Raw genomic sequence first — 24853 nt, forward strand, 5'->3', positions numbered from 1 at the left:
GTTCATCAAAATCAAAAACCGATATACAGAATTATGTATCTTAGTGTAGTCTACTTGTGTGCCAAGTTATATTAAAATCAGACCAAAACTGTAGGAGGAGTAGCGTTTTGAAAAATTGTTTACAGACAGACGGACAGACAGACAGCTAGACAGACAGACGGACGGACGACGGACGCATTACTATCGCATAAGCTCTTCTGGTCTCTGACCAGTAGAGCTAAAAATAAAGCTTCTTTAGTCTTTGTTTGCATTTTCTTCAACTGCATGGAAGGGAAAAATGGATTTATTTTTTAAAATAAAAATTTATCATGGTGTATCTCTATTCCAATTCAATTATTATGGCTAGACTAGAGCAAAGCTCGTTGCAAAGCAACGAGAAGGTCTTCCATCCTGTTTGACCGGAAGTAGCTCTCATTTTTCACGAAAATGAGAAATAACGCCTAAAAATGCTTTGAATCCTTTAAAGCTATGTTAATTTATGCAAACATAAGCCATTTTTTGCTACTTCCGGTTTGACCGGAAGTGACGACGACACACGGAAAATTAAATTTTATGCTCCCAGAGACATATGTTACCCCAAAACTTGTCAAAAACAGCAAAAATTTGCGTTTTCCGACTACTTCCGGTTTGGCCGGAAGTGGCGACGCTGGATGTATTTTGTCGACTCCATTAGATTAAGCTTGACATTTTCAATAACTTTGCTTCTTTGATGTATAACAAATTCTCAATGCTTTTTGAGATATCTGGAAAAAAAACTTTTGGCCCCTCTAGATCCCTTAATTAAGGGGTTAGCCCTTTTTCCGACATATCATTTGAAAGATCTTTTAATTCTGCACAAACTATGTTCTATATAATTTAACAAAATATTTTTAGTTTAGAAGATAAAAGGCAAAATATGAGTAATTTTTGGTTCTTTTAAGCGTTCTAATTTTTGACCCCTATATAGCGCCATTTTGAATAGAGAAATCGAAAAACAAAAACCGATGTGCACAACTTCAATCCTTCTATTATCTAAAATCAGTAGAATTTCTGCTCCAGCTTTAGCCGTCTCTGAGCCTTTGTCTGGAAAACGAAAGCCTATAAATTTTCGTTTAAAGGGAAATAACTCAAAACCGGAAGTGACTTTTTAAAATTTTAGTCAGCATTCTGATAGAATTTATAAACATCTATAACCTTTCAAAATTTGAGCGAAATCCGTTGAGAAATGAGTGAGATATGAGGCCTCAAAGTTGCGGTCTAGGAAAGCAGAAAAAAAAAAAAACTAGAGCCGAGCTCATTGCAAAGCAACGAGTAGGTCTTCCGTCGGAGCTGCGGACAGGGAGAAATGACCTTGGGTCAAGGTCATTCCACGTTCTAATGTTAAAGCAATCTTTTAAGGGTAGATGTCATCTTATTTATGTTTTACTATTAAAAAAGATAGTAAAGGAATGTTTGCGACCTTGACCTTGTTAAAATGACCTTACGTCACACCATGACACACGCTGGTGATAAGCAATGCCATTTGTGTGCTACCGTATTGACGAATTCTTAAGCTATATTTTTTTCGATAGGCCTTGTCACAGCTAATACGTGTATACATGTGTAAATCTAGGTATGAAAGCGTTATCCTTTCTTTATCAAAAGTCATGGTTAAAATTGTGAAAAGTAAGTTCATTATATGCTAGTATTTGAAATGATTTTATCACAGGTACATACATTTGATTTTTGTGTAATACGAAAACCCTATCTCTTCTCATTCGTCAAGGTCACGTTGTCAAAATCAGCGTATCGGTATTTAAAAAAATGTTGTTACAGGTAATACACAGTGGTAAAATAAAAGCCCTAATCGATCTCTTTTCTCTCAAAAGGTATGACTATGGTTAATATTTTTGAAAAGTGGGTCAAACTTCAAGGTCAAAGGGTCAAAAATCATAATGAATTTTTAAAGGCGTTGACACAGGTATTACATGTACATGTTTATAAAATGAAAGCTTTTAATAGTTATGGTCAATTTAAAGCAATGTTATTTTTTAAGTAGGTCAAGATCAAGGTCACGGAGTTAAAAATCACAGTATATTTGAAAATCAGATGTCACAAATAATGCACATGTGAAATATGAAAGTCCTATTTCAACTCATTCAATAGTTATTATCAAGTTTAAAGTTCTCGTGACAGATGGACACTGTCAGACTGGTTGACAAATAAGGTTTAATGTGCCCTAATAAAAATAAATACACGTTATTTGAACATGATAAATTGAGAAATACGAAGAATGAAAAACTAGAAAATATTAGAAAAAAATTGCACTGCAGCTATATTCAATATCCGTGTTTTTCAACTGCTTGAATCTAAAAATATTATTTACCGTGTGTCTCTAACACATTCCTTAAACTTTTCTACAGTTAAACATTCCTTACAAGCGTTTTTAATAGTCCTTCTGAGCCTGAACTTGAGATAATATGGATGGCACTGTAGCTCTCTGGTGATCCATCTCAATTTTTTTAGAACAGCTAGCGAGCTACAGATCTGCAGCATGACAATTGTCATAAAGTTAATTTTACAAATTCATTTGAAATGTAACAGAATTGAATTTTATGAAAAAAATTATTTCTAATGCTTATTTTTAACATATGCTAAAATTATTTACCTATCAAGTTAAGTTAAGACAGTAAAAAGGAATTTGATACTCAGTATTTATCTAAGGAATTAGTGTCAATCCTCTACCTCACAGCGTTCGACTTGTATGATAATTGCGTATGTGTGATGAAACTGCCGTGAACTATCCCGGACATGAACATTAGATGTACTGGACATTCCGTCATCAAGAAAATATAGTTTTACTCTGGACTATTCCGAGTTACCAAAACGTTTGTATGTATGTCCATGTGTGTGCGTTTCAACCTGTCTTTGTTTTATGTGACTTGACTTGATTTATTTTTCAAAATACAAACTTTAACGTTTTATTGCTTGACTTTCGTTTTAAAAACTTGTGTTACTGTCACCAATTATATTCTATTAACTTTGTTTAATTGTCGGAAATGCAATGCAAAATTCAGGAAATCAAATGCAGCGAAAACTGGTACCCCCCCCCCCCCCCCCCCAAAAAAAAAAAAAAAAAAAAACTAGTACATGTAGTACATGTACACACTTCGATGCTCGATTGTACACTCTAGAAATTAAAAAGTTTATGAATAAAAAAGTTTAGTGAGGCATACTCATCTCTGCCGACCTTTTCTTAAATCTATTTGACAACCTGCGAATTAAAAACAATATCGCGTATGATTTTTGGTTAATATTAAAAAGTTATGGAGTAATCATGGATTTCAACACCAGCCCTGACCTGCCATTCTCGACTCTAAAGGAAAGCATTGTATCATTTCAGGGGGTTACGTATTGCAATGAGAGGAAATTTAATAATTTAATCTCTTTTAGTCCAATAAACACGAAAGAAAGGCTTGGAATATTTGTATGAAATTACAGGAAGAAATTTTGCATTTGTTAGAAGAATTTCTAATTATACTCTTTTTTTTTCTCGTATTCTTAAATCTCATGTTGGGTGCTCTTCTGTGTAAAACAGCATGTAGTTTAGTTAATATCATGTACATGCACATAAAATCGTTTCATTGTGATATTCTAGCTTTTTATTTGAGGAAATAAAAGAAATTTATGAGCATATCATTCGGAAAAATCCAATGATAAGTTATGTAGCAAATTATGCAAAACTCAAAGTTACTTAATTTTATTTTCGATTTTCATGAGAATTGAAAACGTCACTTCCACTTACAATTTACTGTGTGCATTTGTCATGTTTATTTGTAATTGCTAATTTAAACAACATCGCAATTTTTCCTGAAATAAATTAAGCAACAATTAGAATAACTTGATATAGGCCCGTATACATATAACGATTGCAATTACTTCAAAGTTGAGAGGGAGACGACGGTACCTAAAAAATGTGTACCTTTCCAATAATATAGAATCATCCGTTCAAATTAAAAACAATTAAGTTGCAGTAGTGATATCCCCGATTCTTTAAATAACGAAACTATAATGGACTTCACAAGGGTAGAATTCAAACATTAATTTATGTACATGTGCAATTACAATCACTATCAAAATTGGCAGAGTTATCGATAGGTCATCCTGCGTCACCTTTCAGTGTAACCGATGGACTCGTCCAGAGAAATCATCTATACCTGAGCAAAATCGCAGCGCCTCTTATTCATTCGTCAAAGAATAGAATCAGACATTTTATCTTTAAATACTCGTACATGTTCAAGAAAACCTTTATATTTGTGTCTAGAAATATTCTTACGATTTACGCAAATAACAAATTCTTGATTTTAAACTGAGTAAATCGATGACTAGCATCGTTTTAGATAACTCTGGGACTCGCGTAAAAATCAAAGAGCGGTAATGTTGACCTCCGGAATGTATATAGGTCAATGCATGCGCTATCGATAAACAGGTTGCACAACTGTAAACAAAGCAGTCAAGGTCCGACGAAAATTCACGATGCATGAATAAAATGACAGTGAATTATTTTAAGCTTGATTTTTTTTTTAATAAATAATGCAACATTGAGTATCAATCGAATGAGAGATGATAAGTATTTTTCCTATCTCCCGTCTTGTAATTCAAACTAAATACAAGGAGAAAGTTGTCTCTGAATAATCTGTATGACATCCAGCTAGAGAATACGTTAAGAACTTTTTTCAACAAAGTTTAACATTCAATTTAGTAACGTATATTATTCTTATCCAGTTTATTTCAGTTATACGTGTTATACGCGTACGCATAAAGAATTCTTCACTTGCCGTATAAAATTAATCAGTTACCTGTACATAAAGTTTGCTGCTCATTCAATAACACAAGATTCGAACAAAATAACGTTTTCATGAGATCAATAAGATGTTAAAGACCCATTTCAAATCGATAACCATATCGAAATATTTACCGTTTTTGAGTTATAATGCAAAAACTATCATGCTCCCTTGACCCCTAATTTGAGGGGCCAGCCCCTTTTTAATGATGTCAAATGATAGATCTTAAAATTATGCACAATATTTGTGAAATATGTCTTAACAAATTATTTTTAGTTTAAAAGATACACAAGGAAATATATGTAAAATTTGGCGCTTTTAGGCATTCTCATTTTTGACCCCTATCTAGCACCGTTTGGAGCGCAGAAATCGAAAAAGAAAAACCGATGTGCACAACTTCAATTCTTCTAGTATTTAAATGCAGTAGACATTCTGCTCCAGCTTTTGTCGTTTCTGAGCCTTTATCTGGAAACGAACAGTACCAAATTTTCACTTAAAGGGAAATAACTCGAAAGCGGAAGGGAATTTTTGAAATGTATGAGAACATTTTAATTGAGTTTTGTAACGTCCAAAAACTCTGAAAATTTGAGCGAAATCCGTTGAGGAATGAGAGAGTTATGTGGTCTCAAAGTTGGCGTCTAGAAAAAAAAAAAAAGAATAATAGGGAATAATCTTAACCATCAGAATCAGTAGAAGGTCTTCCGCCTGAGCGGAAGACCTTAATAATAATCTTTACCAACAGAATCAGTAGAAGGTCTTCCGTTGGAAACGGAAGACCTTAATTAGCAAAATATAGAATAATAACAATACAGTATTTCAAGTTTTATTTCTATTTTACAATTTTCAGATTTTCCCAATTCATTTCTGCAAAAATTAACACTAGGACTTGAAGCATGTTGTTCAGAACTAAAACCATTACCTTCAATTTTGTGATAGAGGCTGTCTTTACTGTTACAACAATACCATGACCTGATGTGGTGTAAGCACCTGAAAGAAGAGATTTTTTTTGTTTTGAGTGTAAGTACATAAATCAGGTATTCTGATATTAGAGCAAAAGTGAGTAGAGATACTTTAGTTTAATTCTAAGCATTCAAACATGAACACTGAGAAATCCATTTTCATTTCTTATACATGCAATACTCACCCGAACCACTGGAGTACACAGTTTTATTTAACATCTGCATTTCATGGTCTTCAAAAGCCTTAAGGAAAAATTAAGATTTTTTTTTTTCAATTTTCACATACCTGACGTTCTTAAACCAAAAATAAGCATCTATAATAAAGAATATTGCTGGTATATGCAAACTTTAAATATATTTTTTTCCATTTTCATCCCTGATAAGTATATGATACAAGAAAGCAAAACTAGAACTAACTTTGATGGTTTTTGTATCTGCTGGATGGAGAACAAACTGCACTTGTTTAACATTACAGTTTGGATGGTTGTTGGAATATTTCTTCACTTCATGGTAAAAATTTTTGGCCACCTCTGTAGCTGAATAGTTCATTTTTCCTGTTCCCATGGCAGCAAAAGCAATGGAGCTGTATCCTGATTGGTCGGCATGCTTCATACAGTCCGCCACAAATTTACACAAGGTCTGGATAAAAAAAAAAAAAAATTAGGAAAAGAAAGGGTTATGAAATTTTTACTACAGATAAATGGTTTGAAATTAAAGGTTTTTCTTCAATCAACTTTGCCAGGTTTTAAATTAACCCAAACAAACTTTTGTTAATTAAAAGAGATAATTCTTGCTTATTTTAATCTGCCCATTTTAAATTTCCCTATATGTGAACAAAAGGGGGATATTCCTGCATACAGTAATGTAATGATACTAGTCCATTCTGGATCGAATACAGGTGCGGATCTAGAAATTTTTCATAGGGGAAGGGGAGGGGGGTTGAAGAGGAAAATAGTTATTATAACATAAGTTTTACATAATACATGTACTTAAATAACTCAGTAGGATTCAGCTAGGGTGGAGTATGGTTTTTAAAAGTGGGAGGTTGATCAACCTGCGAAAAAATACTTACCTGGATTCCTACCTGAAAGTTTTTGAAAAGGAAAGGAAAATAAATCTCCGAACCCCAAATTCCTATTTTGTAAAGGATGTGAGATTTATTTTGTTTTTACAACCAAATTTCTTTATATATTACAACATTAGCCTTTCACTAAACATTTTCTATAGTAAAACACAACAAGAGGCCCATGGGCCACATCGCTCACCTGAGCACTGTGGCTGGGAAAAAGTAGAAATTGGATTATTATTGAATAGTTTATATCAAAAAGTAGTCCCATGACCAATCATGGCTTTGGTATTCTTGATAAGGCCATTCCCAGTTTTTTCTATGTTTAGCGTCCGCGTGCGCCTTTTTGACATCCCATGTCAGAAGAAACAAACAGAATCAGGAGTCCGAAAATTAATTATTCAGGTCAAAATTTGTGATTTCCAGCAACATCTCTAAATATTTGGATAATATTTCATTATTGGAATAGTTTCAATATTAAATACCTTGATTTTGCTGACGAAAATAACTTTCTTTATGAAAAATAATTAAATGAAATCATATCTTTTGAATTACGTCATTCTTATTACTATAAACATGATTAAATACGTGTTTTTTTTTTTTTTGACTTGTGTGTTTTTTGCAAATAGGTAGGTAGGTTTTTCAAAGATGGGTGGACGCTAAACAGAGAAAAAACTCGGAATGGCCTAAGATGATTTCTAAAGAATTTTCCTATATATTTCTCTGTAAAACTTTGATTGGCCTTTGTGGCCCCGCCCTACCCCTGGGGGTCATGATTTGAACAAACTTGAATCTATACTACCTGAGGATGCTTCAATATAAATATGATATGGCTTTGTTATTCTTGAGAAGAAGATTTTTAAAGAATTTTCCTATATATTTCAATGTAAAACTTTGGTCGGCCATTGTGGCCCCGCCCTACCCCCAGAGGTCATGATTTGATCAAACTTTAATCTACACTACCTGAAGATGCTTCCAAATAAATATGACCAATTCTGGTTTTGTTATTCTTGAGAAGAAGATTTTTACAAAATTTTCCTATATATTTCAATGTAAAACTTTGGGCGGCCATTTTGGCCTCGCCCTACCCCCGGGGGTCATGATTTGAACAAACTTGAATCTACACTACCTGAGGATGCTTCCATATAAATATGATGAATTATGGCTTGGTCATTCTTAAGAAGAAGATTTTTAAAGAATTTTCCTATATATTTCTATGTAAAACTCTGGGCAGCCATTGCCGCCCTGCCCTACCCTTGGGGGTCATGATTTGAACAAATTTGAATCTACACTATCTGAGGATGTTTCCACATAAGTTTCATTTTTCCTGGCACAGTGGTTCTTGAGAAGAAGATTTTTAAAAGATACCACCAAATTTTCAATGATTCCCAATTATCTCCCCTTGAATTAGGGCATGGCCCTTCATTTGAACAAACTTGAATCCCCTTTATGCAAGGATGCTTTGTGGCAAGTTTGGTTGAAATTGGCCCAGTGGTTCTTGAGAAGAAGTCAAAAATGTGAAAAGTTTACAGACAGACAGACGGACAGACGGACGCCGGACAAAATGTGATCAGAAAAGCTCACTTGAGCCTTCGGCTAACAAAAATTTGGAACTTTCATCTTTCTCTTTCTTTTTTGCAAATCCAAAGGGGGTGGGGAGGGGGGTTGCAACCCCCATACCCTCCCCCCCTCTGGATCCGCCACTGAAACATAATACATGTAGTGTGGCCTTAACTTCAGTTTACACCCATTCTATTCTTATTTTAACTGGGACAATTCTGTAATGTAAATTGTAGACGAACCCCGAAATCAATAAGAGAAATCAAAGTACTGGAATCCTCTCATTAAGTTAACTCTAACAGGATCCTTCATTACTTACTGTCTGTGATTTCTCTTCTTCACCAGGAATGGCAGTTAAATACACTTCTTGACATTTCAGCCCAGCTCCTGGAATACTAGCAAAGTCCCCAAAGTTAGCGATGCCGCTGGGGTACTTCACTTTAGCTCCCTCTTGTAGCAAGTCCCCTCCACCTTGTAACAGAGACTGGGCAGCTTTTCCAGATGACGCTAGATTCAGCGACTTTTCACAAGCGACAACTAAGACATCAGCCTGCATGAACAAAAGCCTACATTTAATACAGAGAACAAGATATCTGATGATTGAAAGGTTCTTTATAAGACACCTAAAATTAAAGCCTTTCATTGGCAGATAATAGAAAAATTATTAATATACATGTGGGTGCTGTACGATAAAATAAACATATTTTAGTCTGGGGCACCATTCCTGCTACACTCAGACAATAGACAATTGGTAACAATTAACACACACTCAATCAGCTTGGTCTTGGTCTTCTTGAACAAAACTCAAAAATATTTTTTGTAGAATATTTAAATATGTAAAAGTTTTAACGTACGCTGTGTTTTCCAATTTCACCCTTTACAATGGAAACCTTCATCTTGCTCTTTGTGATGTATGGACCCTTTCTGGAAGCTGTATAAAAATTTAAGAAATACTGTTGAACTTTGGTATCTCTAACAATAAAATTTCAAATACCATGTCCCATTTAGGTTTTTTAGAATATATTTTAACCTGATATTTTGAATCCTGGTCTGCATGGATATATAGTTTTTTTGTAGTCCCATTAAGTTTGAGTTAATGATCGAGGTTTGACTGTAATTCTCCTAATGACTTATAACTTAACTTTGTAATATAATTATTTTTTTTTTTTTTTTACCATTTTTGAATTGAATAAATCATCTTTAGATTTAAAACAAATAATATACAATATATACATGTATTTTAATAAGAAGCAATAAAACATACCACCTTTTGTTTTGGTTTTAGGGAGATGAGGATTAAGTCGATGTTTCTCCTCCGCTTCAAATGCCTGAAAATAGTCATGATTATAAGAAACATTTACTCTGCTTTGTATTTGTAGAAAAAAATTTATGCAATAATGAAAATTAATCATCAAGAATTTATTTCAAAGTGATGAATTGTGAATAATACATAGTTGGTTTACAGTAAAAATAATTCATTGATAAATTTGAAAATAATATCCTCTTCTCAGTGAAATTTATGCCTACTGATATGTAAAAATATTATTATAGCATGTTCCTCAGTCTAATCTTTTCTGTAAGAGGAGGAAATGTAAATAATCTGAACAAAAATCAACCTGATTGAAGGGTTATTTCTTTTACTGTTGTAAATCACCCGTATGTCCTTGCAGACTCAAAATTCTGATCTTACCCAATCAACATTTTCATAATTCTTTGCTTCAACCTGAAAACATACTTATTCACTGCAACTCCACTCACCTCACAAGTTTCCAGATCTCCATGGTAACAGATGAATTTGACCTCTTTGACCTGAGTCCCCGCACATTTGCGGTCGAAGTCGATGACAGTCTGGTACATCATCTCTGCTACCTGGTCTTTGGGGTAGCCCAGCTGGCCCGTGCCCAAGGCTGCGAAAACAATGGACTGGTGGGATGAATTGTGGGCCGTTCTCAGGCATTTGTTCATAAACTCCACCAATATCTAGAAATGTATCATAGTTTTTTTACTGTATTTGTGAAATTTCATATTTCAAGGCTTCTTTATAAGTCAGAATTTGATACATTTTATCAGACAAATAAGATGTTATTAAATGAAATTGTGTTTTAACAAAACTCTTACAGTAAGCAAACTATTACAGAAAACTTGTAGCTATAAGAATATAAGGTATTTTCACAGTATTTAGAAAGTATAGAACTCAGGCAAATTAAGAAAATCCTTAAATATTAATCATTGTGATTTCAATTCAATACTAAGAATAAGTTAATCCTTCATCATGTTCATTAGATTTCACTGTTGCAGGTAAAAAATAGAAAAATAGTGTCTGAAACATGTCAGTCCTGTTTGACATGTTACTGTATACAGGGGAATTTTAGGCCCTATTTTATTTTGAAATTCCCGCTTTCATTCTAATTGCTAGAGGGGAGAGTTAAAAAGGGGCCAATTCCAAGAAAAAAGCAATATCTCCATAGCATTACTATTTTGTTTGTATATCGAAAATGGGAAAGTCATTTTAAAGATTGAGAAAGGGCAAAAATGACATAGGTCAAAAATAATAACCCTGTACCCTGTATCCAGTACATATATACAGTAAAACTCGTAAAATGCAAACACGGATATTGCGAATTCATAGATATAGCGAAGTAATTTCATAGGTACCAGTGATTTCGCAATAACCGAGTTTTACTGTTACAGTGGTAAATGAGTTTACATGCAACAATCTCTGATTTAGGATATTCTGAAAAACAGAAGGAGGACACATCACATTTTAGGCAAGATCTTTCAAATATTTCTTAGTTTAATATTTTCAAGAGAGAGATTTTAAAACAAGCTCTGTTCAAGGAATTTGATTTTTCCGAAAAAGTTCCATAAAAAATTCCAGAACACAATTTGCAAACCTCTGCCTCAGAATTATATGCATTATCCTGCAATTAAACATCAATTAATTTTCCCTTAAAAATTATCTCATTAGAAGGACATGGTTTAACAAAGTAATTAATTCCTAAAATTTCCATTATTCGAAACTTCTTCAGGAAAAAAACTGATTTCATCCATTACTTGCTTACATATTTATACCCCTCAAATTAATTTTCCTTTTATATTTTATTAACTTTTTATAAAAGAAATTTGTCTACACATATCAAAAGCTGCATTCTTTCTGAAAATGAAACCTCATTTAAAACCCTAGCTTTCCAACACTGACCTTGCCGTGCGTGGACCCCCAGTTGGGGAGATAACCCAGGTACAGCTCTTGACACTTCAGGTTCCCCCCTCCGATGATAGCCAGCTCCCCCGCCTGGATGCCATTAGGGTACTTAGTCTCCACCTCCGCCATCAGTCCTTGTCCACCTACTTCTAGCAGATTCTTACTGGATTTTCCTTTATTCAGATGAAGATCCTGTGCCACAGAACACACAATGACATCTCCCTAGATTTAAAAAAAATTTACAATTACCTCTCCCTGAAATCTTTCCATTCCTTTTCAAATCAAGTCTCCTACATGCAGAAATTTCATGAATACATAAAACTGTAAGAATTGTCTATGGACACCATGACTCCAAAGAAATTGGTCAGATTTAGACAACATTTTAAACAACTCTACTTATTGAAAGGGATCGACTTGTTACATTAAAATAATATTGGCCAGGACAATATTTCAGAATACACAAATCTGGATAAAAGGTTTCACTGTATATTTAATGATTAATCCTGGTACCCAGATAAAGCACCAATAACGGTGTATTTTTACCTGTTGTTTTGCCAGCTCCCCCCTGATCAGTCTAATTATGATGTTACTCTCAGCACAGCAGTAAGGTCCTTTCTGAATCTGTGGAGCTTGCACAGGTGTGGGTCTCTCTGGAAAAATTGAAAAGAAAGAAGAACTGATAAATGGGAATTTGATATACATGTATACACGCAGGGAAATTTTTGCCCTCGTTTTATTCTTGCCTCATTCGCCCTAACCTTGAATGGGCGAATTAAAAACAGGGCAAATTCAAATAATTCAGTATAATTTCTCTAACAAAAGTGTGACTGGTAGAATTTTAGATGGGGAAAAATTATTTTCAAGATGGAAAAAGGCGAAAATAAAGTGGGCCAAAAATAACCATGTATACAGTACCCAGTAGTTATATATTCATTACTGGCACAATTTTTTTCCTTATAAAAAAGGACAAAATTTCAAACTGTGTATATTTAAAATTCAATACCAAGTGCAGAAAAATAAACTTGCCTTCTTCATAAAAATCCCTTATTCCAGGCATTGGCATTGAATGGAACTCCCCTCTTTCATGCATACCTCGTCGTTTGGTTCGGACTGGTTCTGCTTTAAATGTGAAATCTGGCTGTTTGGGACCGGTAAACATGATAACGGAACGATACTTTTCCTCAATTTCTATCAGTTGCTCTTGGTCCGTTCGTAGGACTTTGTTGATTCCTGGTTGATCGTACTTTTTCATGACATGATGTATATCCCCGATCATATCCTTAACATCAGATCTGGCCTGAAACAGGCCTTCCTTGGTCCCTTCTATCATTACCTGTTTATTCTTAACATCTAGTTTTACAAAATGTTGTGAAAGATTTTCCTGAATGCCTTCCAACTGTTTTGAACAATGTTTTCCTATAAATTTCATAACCCCTTCATCCTCAATGTCCACAATATCTGTATAGATGGAATTCTCTTTAATGAAGTCTTCCAGCTTTGTTTTGACAAAGTCATGAAGATCACTAAATGCTGTGACCGTGATTTTGGCATCATTTGCCGGAGATATCATCACTTTTTCGTAAAACTCTGACTGCATCGTCATCACTTCATACTCCCATTTTTCAGTGGAAAGAACATTCAAAGAGGTTTCATCCAGGGCAATCACAGATTCTTTAGTCATGTCCAGGATTATCTTATTAGCTATGGATTTCTGACTACTGTCTATTGCGTACACTTTAATACTGCCATCTTGGAATTCCATCTCTACTGTAAGCCCCTTGCCTTCAAACTCTCTCTGTAGGTTAGATTGCCCTGGTTCAGCTCCTAGCATGAGAATTTGATATTTGGATAACTCTTGTTGTGAAATTGTCCACCTCTCAAACTGACTTAGCTTTTCCTCAATTTTGACTCTCGCCTCCAAAATGTCTTCCCTCACTCCCTTGAACAAGATTTTCTCATTTGGACAATCTGTATCTACATTCAAATCTTCTCTTATGTCATTCACCTCCGTGATAATTCCTAGTCTCTCTAGAAGTCTTATATTCGGAGCACAGCATTCTTTCTCTGTGGATATTATCTGTTTCTTCCTTTCAATCTTGCTTTCTATGGCTTTGTGCTGGTTACTGGTTTGAGTGTGCACTTCCTGGACCAACATTTTCTCTCCAACCATTACAATCCTCAGACTATCTTTTTCATAGACAGTCAGAATTCTCTCAGGGTTATGTGTATGTGTGACAGTCAAGTATTCTTCCACTTCGTTCCAAGCATCTTCTGTCACTTCAATCTCGGTCTTATGAATGCTTTCACGAACATAATCTTCAAAAATTTCTTTTACATCTGTTTTCCAAGACTTGATGAGCTGACGTACATTTTGCGTTTTCTGATTCAGCAGACAATCCACCTGAATTTCCTCTGTTTCGATAATGACCTTGGCGTGTTTCTTCTCTAGCTCAGAATTGAGCCGTTCTAACACTGGGTTTGATTGCTGTAGAAATTTTTGTACATGAGAGTCTATATCGTCAATGGTGAATGCCTCTGGTATTGGCACTGTGTGTTTGGAGGAATCGTAAATCTCTCCTTGATCCGTGAAAAACATGGGAGTAACCACAAGGGGTGTGTTTGATACTTCATGGTCCGACTTTTTACAAACATTTAAGGCATCTGAGAAATAATGTGATAGAATCTTAATTCTAAGGATCAGTTAAAACTGTCATGATGATACTTTCTTTCAAAATGAGTTAAAGTGAAGTTTCAGTGCCAGAAAATCAAAGAACATTTTTGTGGATCTAAGTTTTATCATGATGTGACAAATTTGATACAAATTTGGTACAAAAATGTACAGAACATATCAATTGCTTTTATCTGCTTTGTCAAAATTAATGAAAACAACCAATATTTGAAACAACCTTTGCTTGCAATTTGCCACAGCTTTGAAACCCATCTTTAACTCTTAATACTTTTTTTTTATTGGGATTAATTATCTAAGTACCTAAACAATTTCTAAAATTATTGCTTTGTGGCAAGGAATATTTAAAACAAGTTTCAAGAAATACAGATACAAATCTCACCTTCTTCGTGTTTGAATTTGACCGTGAAGCAGCCATCATTTCTACTTGTCACCCTCTGAACCTCTCCACCTCCACTCCGTGATTTGTTCTGAAAGTATTGCTTCAGATTTCCATCAGTCACTTCCCCTTCTGCTGACACCACAATAAGCTTCACTGGATCTATGGCACTGATTTCAATATTTTTCCCCTCTAACTTTTTCTTCTTGCTTGCTTCATTCAATTTTTCAGCATCTGTCATTGAAAAATAGTACCAATTTCCTACTTAGAGATAATTCTTTAGGTTTGCATAAAAGTTACAAAATCAACATTGAAAATATAACAAGATGCTCAAAGTATGTAATGGTTGCAAGAGCATGACAAACACTCTCTACATTCAGGTCAATAGCTCAGGTATGATGCCCAGATCAGTTGGTTAACTTGAAGACTTAGGTAAAAAAAATCATACAAGACTCAAGGCAATAATTCTCCCAAACAAGTCAGGTCAAAGGGTCACACAAGATACTAAGACCAAAAGGTCAGCCAAGAGATTCAGGTCAATATATCAGCCAAAAGACTAAGGTCAATAGATCAGCCAAGTCCCAGGTCAATAGGTGAGCAGAGACTTGGTTTAACAGGTCAGCCAAAAGACTCAGGGCAATAGGTTAGCCAAGAGACAATTGTCGATAGGTCAGCCAAGAGACTCAGGTAAATAGGTCAGCCAAATTACACTCAGGTCAAAAGTCTACGGTTAATGAGTCAGCTAAGAAACCTAGATCAATGGGTCAGCCAGAAGATTAAGGTCAATATCTCAGCCAGAAGACTCAGGTCAATAGGTCAGCCAAGAGACTGAAGGCAATAAGTCAGCCAAGAGACTAAAGGCAATAGGTAAGCCATGTGACTCAGGTCAATAATTAGCCTGAGAGACTCAGTGATCCAAGTTACCAAAGAGACCCATGACACCTTAAATCATATTCATTCATCAAATTATACTTCTGGGGGGAAAAAGAAATCACTTACCAACAGGAGAATTAAATTGTACAATGGCAGTGGTCTTCCCTTCATTGTAGACCACACTCTCTACTTCCACATCCTCAGTAGCTCTGGCCTCAAGGAAGTTGGTCAGGGTCTCTTCATTGGTGTCAGGATGTAGGCCACTCACACATACAAATAGGTCCTCAGGAGTCTATAAAATAACAGTCACAATCTCATTTCAAAGTCCATATCTGGCATCTCATTGAATGTCAGATGCTGAAAATAACTAGAACTAAACATAATTGTAATAAGGTGTAATGCTTGACTAAAATTTGCACACACAAATATTGGTTCCAAAAAAATCTTTCTTTCCTACTAACACCTTTAACCTTAAAATTTAGATGCATGAAAGTATTTTTCCCCAAGTATATTATGATAGGGTCAGTTTATTTATACTTATGACGTACAAAACACCCTTCTATAAAGAAGCTACCGGGTATTATTCACTTCCAAAAGAAATGAAAGACCAGTTTCTTAAACAATAAAAAAAAATTTGATAAAAGCAAACTTGACATTAACCATATATTATGTTTAAAATTACAATTAATCAATGCACAGTATTTTATCCACTTTTACCTGTTCTTTTTGCTTTGGGGCAGGTTTAGGTTCAGTTTCTACATTTCCTGCATGTGACTTCTTGGCTGGTTTCTTATCTATTTTTCAAACAAAATTGTAAAAAATCAAAGTGAAATATGCAATATAATTAGAAAAGTAAAAGTTTCTAACACTTAAAAAAGCTTTGTTATTCGATCATGCATTTCTGGTTAAAAACTGGGGTTAAAATATTTTCAAAAATGGAGTTTAATTTGAAAAAAAAAAACTCTTATAGCATTGAACAGTTAGGTTCAATTTTTAGTCTTTTGTCTTTTGGTGCTTCCTCAGTGTAAATGTAAAATTTTAAATGCTGGAAATGCAAAAAAAAAAAGTTCAAGAAGATACATGGTCAACACAAAAAGATCACCTGAATTTTTTTTTCTAAAAAGCTCACTTTCATTGATGCGATGTATGGCTGAAATATAGCCATTTTGGCACAAAACATTAATCAATTAATTCATTGATGATTTTAGAAGCAATTCTTTGAGAATAATGAACATCATTACCTTTCTTCTTTGGTTCAGGCTTTGAGGGTTTGTGTTCAGGCTTAGTCTTGGACTGCGGGATTGGAGTTGTGTGACCTTGACCTTTGGGATCTGGAATTTCCTTGCCTTGACCTTGAGATGCTTCATTGGAGTCTCCTCCTGGAGTGGGACCACTGGCAGCCTTAGCGGATGGGGCTCCCTTGGGGTGTTGTTGTTGAGGTTGCTGTTGGTGTTGATACTGCTGTTGCTGTTGCATATAATAATACTGTTGCCAGTACATGAATTGTTGCAAGTAAGCAGGGTTCTGTAGTACTTCTGGTGGAAATCCCAAAGCACTGAGGTCAATGTCTTGGGTCTGTTGCCCAGACATATACGGATTACCATAACTTGGCATGCTTCCAGGCAATGAGGAATATGGAGTTGAATGGAATGGTGTATGTGGATAATCCATCTTTGGAGGGAGTGATTGATAAGCCTCAAAGTCACTGATTGGGGGTTTAGGGGGCAATGCCGGGGCCTGCCCTTCTACAATGGTGTTGCTCTGTTGCACCGTAGCAGGTTGCTCTGGTAATGTGGGATGTGTAGCAACATTGGACTGGTTTGTGTTGCCTGATGTAGCACGCATACTGTTGTATTCATCACTACTAAAATGAGCAGATTCAGGTGTTAGGGGCATACTACGAAAGCTCTTAGGAGGGATGGGTGGGGGAGCATCTCGCCTGTATGACCTCTCAGGAACTGGAGGGGCAGATTCTAGCCCTGGGTTGAAATTCTCGTAAACAGTTCTGTCTTTTGGTGCTTCCTCTTTTTTCTCTGGTTCATTGGATCCATCTCCTTGAGCTTTGTTATCAGGACCCCAGTTCTGATACACTGTCCTGTCCGTTACCGTTTTTCCTGTAGGAGTAGCTTCCCTTGACTTAGGTGGCGCTGTTGGAGGTACTTGAACAGGGACCTCCTGTAGATTAGAGTGGGGAGGCTGATTAGTTGAGGAGGGTGCTGGAGAAAATGTTGGGGGACTCCATACTGCATCCTCTGGGCTACTTGGACTTCCACTGCCCTCTGAATTTTGACTTGGGGTTTGGTCTGTAATTGTGAGCTTCTTTGGTGGTTCTGGGGAAGCTGTCAAAAAATTAATATAAAAAAAAAGTAACCTAACTTTTCTTTATAAAACTTTTATTCACAATTTGTTTATCTGAAGTCCACAATAAATATTCAATAAATACACCATTGAATATATGGTTCTTAGCCAGAAATATTCATGAATTAAAGGAGGCACAACTTGCAGCTGTTTTTCATGAATAAATGTTGGTTCAGAGTATTCTATACTAATGGGAAAACTTTCAAGCCCCGATTTTTGGAGGGAAATAAATTAAGCTTAATTTTAAGATGGCCATACCTTCCACATGCTGATGGGCATCTTCAAACTTTTCACTTTCACTATCATCAGAGGACAGATTTCCTCGGTTTTCCTTCTGGGGTTCACTTTCCTTATCTTCTTCCTCATCTTCTACAGAACTAGTGTCATCAGTAAAATACCGACCAGAGGGGTTTTCCGATGTCATGGGGTCAGTTTCCTTATTGTCGCCCTCATCTTCTGCTGAGCTTGTGTCACCGGTAATCAGAAATTGACCAGCCACGGGTTCTGGTTTTTCGTGGTCCACTGATGTTCCCTCATCCGAGTCCTGTACAAGATTTTATTTCAAAAATTATTTTCTATGTTATATCTGAATTGTTTAACTAAAAAACCTCTAGATCTAGAATTTTAACAAGAGGCCCAGGGGCCACAGCGCTCACCTGAGCACATCGGGCTTGAATTTATCCCCCCCCCCCTCCAGGCGTTCATCATTTGAACAAATTAGAATCTACACTACCTGAGGATGATTCCATATAAATATCGCTAATCATAGCTTTGAAGTACTTGAAAAGAAGATTTTAAAAGGTTTCCCTATATATCCCTATGCAAAACTTGGGTTGGCCATTTTGGCCCCACCCTAGCCCCGGGGGTCATGATTTGAACAAACTTGAATTTACACTACCTGAGGATGATTCCACATGAGTTTCATCTTTCCTGGCCCAGTGGTTCTCGAGAAGAAGATTTTTAAAGACTTTCCTAATATATTCCTATGTAAAACAAGGGTCGGCCATTTTGGCCCCACCCTTGCCCCGGGGGTCATGATTTGAACAAACTTGAATCTGCACTACCTGAGGATGCTTCCACATGAGTTTCATCTTTCCTGGCCCAGTGGTTCTCAAGAAGAAGATTTTTAAAGATTTTTCCTATATATTCCTATGTAAAACTTGGGTCGGCCATTTTGGCCCCACCCTAGCCCCGGGGGTCATGATTTGAACAAACTTGAATCTACACTACCTGAGGATGCTTCCACATGAGTTTCATCTTTCCTGGCCAAGTGGTTCTCGAGAAGAAGATTTATAAAGATTTTTCTAATATATTCCTATGTAAAACAAGGGTCGGCCATTTTGGCCCCACCCTTGCCCCGGGGGTCATGATTTGAACAAACTTGAATCTACACTACATGAGGATGATTCCACATGAGTTTCATCTTTCCTGGCCCAGTTGTTCTCGAGAAAAAGATTTTTAAAGATTTTTCCTATATATTCCTATGTAAAACAAGGGTCGGCCATTTTGGCCCCACCCTTGCCCCGGGGGTCATGATTTGAACAAACTTGAATCTGCACTACCTGAGGATGATTCCACATGAGTTTCATCTTTCCTGGCCCAGTGGTTCTGGAGAAGAAGATTTTTAAAGATTTTTCCTATATACATGTATTCCTATGTAAAACTTGGGTCGGCCATTTTGGCCCCACCCTTGCCCCGGGGGTCATGATTTGAACAAACTTGAATCTGCACTACCTGAGGATGCTTCCACATGAGTTTCATCTTTCCTGGCCCAGTGGTTCTCGAGAAGAAGATTTTAAAAGTTTTTTCCTATATATTCCTATGTAAAACAAGGGTCGGCCATTTTGGCCCCACCCTTGCCCCGGGGGTCATGATTTGAACAAACTTGAATCTGCACTACCTGAGGATGATTCCACATGAGTTTCATCTTTCCTGGCACAGTGGTTCTGGAGAAGAAGATTTTTAAAGATTTTTCCTATATATTCCTATGCAAAACTTGGGTCGGCCATTTTGGCCCCACCCTTGCCCCGGGGGTCATGATTTGAACAAATTTGAATCTACACTACCTGAGGATGCTTCCACATGAGTTTCATCTTTCCTGGCCCAGCGGTTCTGGAGAAGAAGATTTTTTAAAAATGCCATTAATTTTTAACAAATTCATGATTATCTCCGCTTGGAAAAGGGCGTGGCCTTCATTTGAACAAACTTGAATCCCCTTCACCCAAGGATACTCTGTGCCAAGTTTGGTTGAAATTGGCCCAGTGGTTTTTGAGGAGAAGATGAAAATGTGAAAAGTTTACAACGACGACAACAACAACGACGACGACAACGACGGACAAATTTTGATCAGAAAAGCTCACTTGAGCCTACGGCTCAGGTGAGCTAAAAATGATTTTGCCTTCTGACTATATATTTTTAATAATTTTTATCATTATTTTAAAGCTATATATGGCATATCTGAGCTAAAAAATAAAAATACGAGATTAAGCCTAGATTTACAAGAGTTTTGTTATTTATGTTCAAATTCAAATTTTCACCTATTTTGAACTTAAATATAACCACGTTATATTAGTTCCGAGTCAGAAATAAATCGGTTATTGTTTTAAATCTGTGATATCTATGAAATGTGATTGATTTAAATTGGGTAATTTACAGGAAAGTCCTATCTTTATATAAAGTAACAAAACAAATAGAAGGATCTTTTTAATTTTAGTTAGTCTGAACTTATCAAAAATACACCATATATCACTTTAACTTAAATCAAAATAAAGAACTTACTAGTATTCCAGCCAAAACAATAATTTTTTTTATTAATTAACAAATTTTGTCAAATTTTCCAGTTATCATAAACTGAAACTTTTCCCTTTCTGTTACACCACTTTAAAAAGAATTTACAAATTAACACTGAGTAAATATGATAAATATTTTGTATATATTTCTAAAATGAAAGTAAACAAGAGGCCCATGGGCCACATTGCTCACCTGAGTAAGTTAGGTAATATAAATTTCCCCTCTTCCTATTACCCCCTCCCCTTACATGATTTTAATATTTTAGAATCTACACTACCCAAAGATGCTTCCACATAAGTTTCAGCTTTCCTGACCCAGTGGTTCTTGAGAAGAAGATTTTAAAAGATTTGTTCTATATATTTCTATGTAAAATTTGCATTCCCTATTTTATTTAACAATTTAATATTCACAACCCAAGGATGCTTCCACATAAAACTTTCCTGGCCCAGTGGTTCTTGAAAGAAGATTTTTAAAGATTTGTTCTATATATTTCTAGTAAAACTTGCATAATCACCCCGCCCTACCCCCGGGGGTCATATTTTGTATATATTTCTAAACTACACAAGGATGCTTTAAATAAAGCCCAGTGGTTCTTGAGAAGAAGATAAAAAAGATTTGTTCTATATATTCACATGATTTTAACAATTTAATATCTACACTACCCAAGGCTGCTTTTTGATTATCTCCCCTTGGAAAAAAAATAACAAAAAGCTTTGTAGCATGGCATCGAAAATATACAGATGGACGGACGGACGGACAGACGGACGACAGACAAAATGTGATCAGAAAAGCTCACTTGAGCCTTCGGCTCAGGTGAGCTAAAAATTATTGGTTGTATAAAGCCCAAGTTAGAAAAAAAGACAAATTCACTTTTCAATTTGACAAAAATAAAAGCTAGCTGGCATAATATACTTGTACATACTCAAGATTTAAATAGCCAATGATGAGTTCTATATATTGAACTAGAATTAAAATGAAAGTACATGTAGATGGATATTACATTACGAGTAATGCTTTGAATTCAGATCCTGCATAAGTATCAGTGCAAAATGAAAATACATGTGCCGGTATACATAAATCCTCAAGCTGTCCCTATTATAGTATGAATAAGAAAGCACAACACACTATATGATTGCATACAATTCAGGCTAAAGAGATAATATTGATTAAGTATTCAAACTGCAGACAGCTCAGCTTTTTAAGTAATAACTTAAGAAGTACAGGCACCCAAAAGCACTCTAGAAAAACTAAAGTTCACAATGAATACCTGACCAGGGGCTGCAGATTGTGAAGGCATGCAAGGCGTTTCCGATGACAACTCGGGGGGTGATTTAGAGGGACCAACTTCTGGGGGAGCCTGTGTCATGCTTTCTAATGCCTTAATTCTGTCTCTTACCGACATATTTTGTGATGGTTTTTCTTCCTCACTGTCTGACATACTCTACTTCTGCATGCAAACAGGCTCAAGAGTGGAGTGGATCTAATTTTAATAAAAATTATATTCAAATCAATCAATGGTTTACTACAAAGTGCATGCAGGTTTACCATTTCTATATCGAAATAAGTGAAAAAAATATTCACATAAAAAGTCTTTCCTTTTTTACATATATATAGGCCTAGGCCTACATGTAAATATTATACACACTCATGACAAATACTGATCATAAAGAAACTACATTTTAGGGCTTACCTGTATTGTCATAATATGAACAATTGAAAAATCCGTCCCTCTTATTTGAAACAGGTCATTAATAAGAAAATATAATTATTATTTGGGTAACTTTCTTTTCTACTTATCAGGGTAAGTCAGCTGATCATTTTACTTCCATGTACCCTTGTCCACCTTTTCCGCGAAATCAAAACGAAAGTAGAAATATTTTGATGACAAAACCTTCGAAACTACTTAAAATTCACCCTTTCCTCGTCATCAGTTCGTCATTTTACATCACTTATATAACTAGTCTTACAAAAAAAAAATCACTAATTTACGAACGTTTAGTTTGTTTGTTTGTTGTTTTTTTTTACAAAATACCTTTTTTCAAGTTCTGTCCAACTTTCAATGAGCACTGTGTTTGTAAACACAATCGCCTGTTCATGCAACGATCTCTCATCAAACAACCCTTTCCTTTAGTATCTTACAGTGAAAATCACATAATTCGTCTGACAATTAGATTTAGCGTTGTTGTACTTTCGAAAACTTTAGGAAAATCCAAACATGCGTATATTTTGAGCATGCGTATTTTCCACTTTCGATTGCAAGTGACAAATGGCGGGAAACTTGTCGAAGTAGTTGAACTCCGTCTACGTGTTTATTACTTTGTACTATGCAAGAAGATACGAACAATATAGCTGTTTTACAGCTCATAAGTGCTCACAATCTTTAAAAAGATTTTAAACAAATTATAAACCAAAGAACTTGTTAATATGTATACACTGTATATATTTTGTATATTAATATTGTACGTATATATAAAAGCTACGTTTGTATATTTCTGTGTACCAGTATTTACATGTTACAATAACTAAGAGTTATTGTTGTGTATATTCTTCAATATTATTTAAAAAATAAATCAATGATCATTCTTTTTTTTCATAATATTTTGTATCTTACCTTAAAGTTTAGCACATGTATTTTATATACAGTATTAAACATACCAATCTCTAAATCTCAACAAAAACGAAATATGATACATGTATCAGATATCAAAACACGGGTATGATAAACTAGGAACTCACTCATGTGTTTTTAACAGTTTAATATGTTTTTGTGTTAATAATGAATATTCTCAGAGAGTGGTTATGGTAAGGGATGAGGATGTTGTACCATCCATTCATCAGCCCTGGTTTTGTTTTGTGTACATTTAAATCGCTTGATCTTTAATCAATAGAATTGGAGGGTGTGCAAGTGTTTCAGTGAAAGTTTCAACAGCTTTTAAGCTGTTGAGGTCCAATCGTACATGTATGAATGATGAAAAACGTAACGGTTATATCAATTCGCATAAAATGATTTGGTTAACTGTAAACAAAATTAATGAATAATGTATTCTTGAGTTGTGAAAAGTTAAATTTGATTCATGAATTATATTTTACCGTTAAATAAATTATGCATGTATAGGCAACTTTGTCTATGATTTTACTGGACAACCTACGTAGTGCAGCATAGGCGTCGGAACCGGGGGGGGGGGGGGGGGGTTAACCCCCCCCCCCCCCACTTTTTTTTTGCAAATATATACATATCATGGGCACTGAAAATTAGGCTTTTTTTTGGTTTAGCCCCCCCCCCCACTTTCAATTTGCTTCCGATGCCTATGTGCAGAATTTTGAAGAAGAGCACCACAAAGCGGAGCATCCCCTCGCAAAGAGCAAATCTATAAATCAGGACAGCATTTTAATCAATCCCGATGCAAACTACGTCACTTGTGTTTCGCACAAAGGACAGATTAACCCCACCCACCCACACATACACTGTACGCACTTGTGGATGTCACTTTAATATCAAGCACTCCTACTTATGTTAGCGACAAGGACTTATAAAGACGGTGCCTTCTATATACCTTTTCCATTTGTGGTGATCATTTTCAAATACAGTCAAACATCGATATCTCGAACTTGATATAACCGAGAAAAATATCCAAGGATTCGAGATATCGATATTAATTATTTACAGTGGTTGAGAATCTCAAAATCACTTTGGCATACCCATGGTATTTCAAGATATCAGTGTTCGAGATATCAAAATTGAACTGTACAATGTATTTTCAAATCAAGGCTCTTGTGTATGCAAGCAAGAAAATAAAACTATGCAACATGTATACGTGTATAGGTAACAATTTGCGGTTGTGTTAGGACCTATATTTAAATTTATAAGTACCTTTGATATTGCACAAACTTATCTTAATATCGGCCAATAAAACATCAAAACAACATGTATCACTTTTATTGCATATTTATACCTGTATGCGTGTAAGGCTACGTTGTGAATAATAATTGGCTAAAGATATGCAAAAATTGCTTTTAAAATTTTCAGCACATTTCACATAATTTACATCATTAATTCATTTCAATTAATATATGTATATATACAAGCAACAGCTTTTCAAAAAGCTTGCCTGACTAATGCCATCAATATCTACAGAACCTATAAGCATGATAAGTTATAAACGTTTACATTGGGGGGA

At 35.4% G+C, this 24853-nt stretch overlaps 1 protein-coding gene across 2 annotated transcripts in view; it reads right to left on the minus strand.

Moving 5' to 3' along the window:
- Positions 1-22882, minus strand: part of LOC134274802 (protein mono-ADP-ribosyltransferase PARP14-like) — a 40268-nt gene extending 17386 nt beyond the window's left edge. Inside the window, exons 1-18 of one of the 2 annotated variants that reach the window (XM_062757033.1) lie at positions 22701-22882; positions 22072-22155; positions 18144-18429; positions 16769-17866; positions 16245-16321; positions 15654-15819; positions 14658-14888; positions 12612-14250; positions 12133-12235; positions 11587-11811; positions 11282-11308; positions 10146-10367; positions 9655-9715; positions 9242-9318; positions 8707-8937; positions 6179-6400; positions 5947-6004; positions 5722-5789 (exon numbers count right to left, since the gene is read on the minus strand). In XM_062757033.1, the coding sequence (XP_062613017.1) occupies positions 5722-5789; positions 5947-6004; positions 6179-6400; positions 8707-8937; positions 9242-9318; positions 9655-9715; positions 10146-10367; positions 11282-11308; positions 11587-11811; positions 12133-12235; positions 12612-14250; positions 14658-14888; positions 15654-15819; positions 16245-16321; positions 16769-17866; positions 18144-18429; positions 22072-22113 (4833 nt within the window). In that variant the 5' untranslated portion in view covers positions 22114-22155; positions 22701-22882. The other variant, XM_062757032.1, reaches the window with a different exon arrangement.
- Positions 22883-24853: the final 1971 nt, after the last annotated feature.

This window comes from Saccostrea cucullata, unplaced genomic scaffold, assembly GCF_032062105.1.
Source record: "Saccostrea cucullata isolate Sc308-1 unplaced genomic scaffold, CSIRO_AGI_Scuc_v1 ctg413, whole genome shotgun sequence".
NCBI classification, from domain to species: Eukaryota; Metazoa; Mollusca; class Bivalvia; order Ostreida; family Ostreidae; genus Saccostrea; species Saccostrea cuccullata.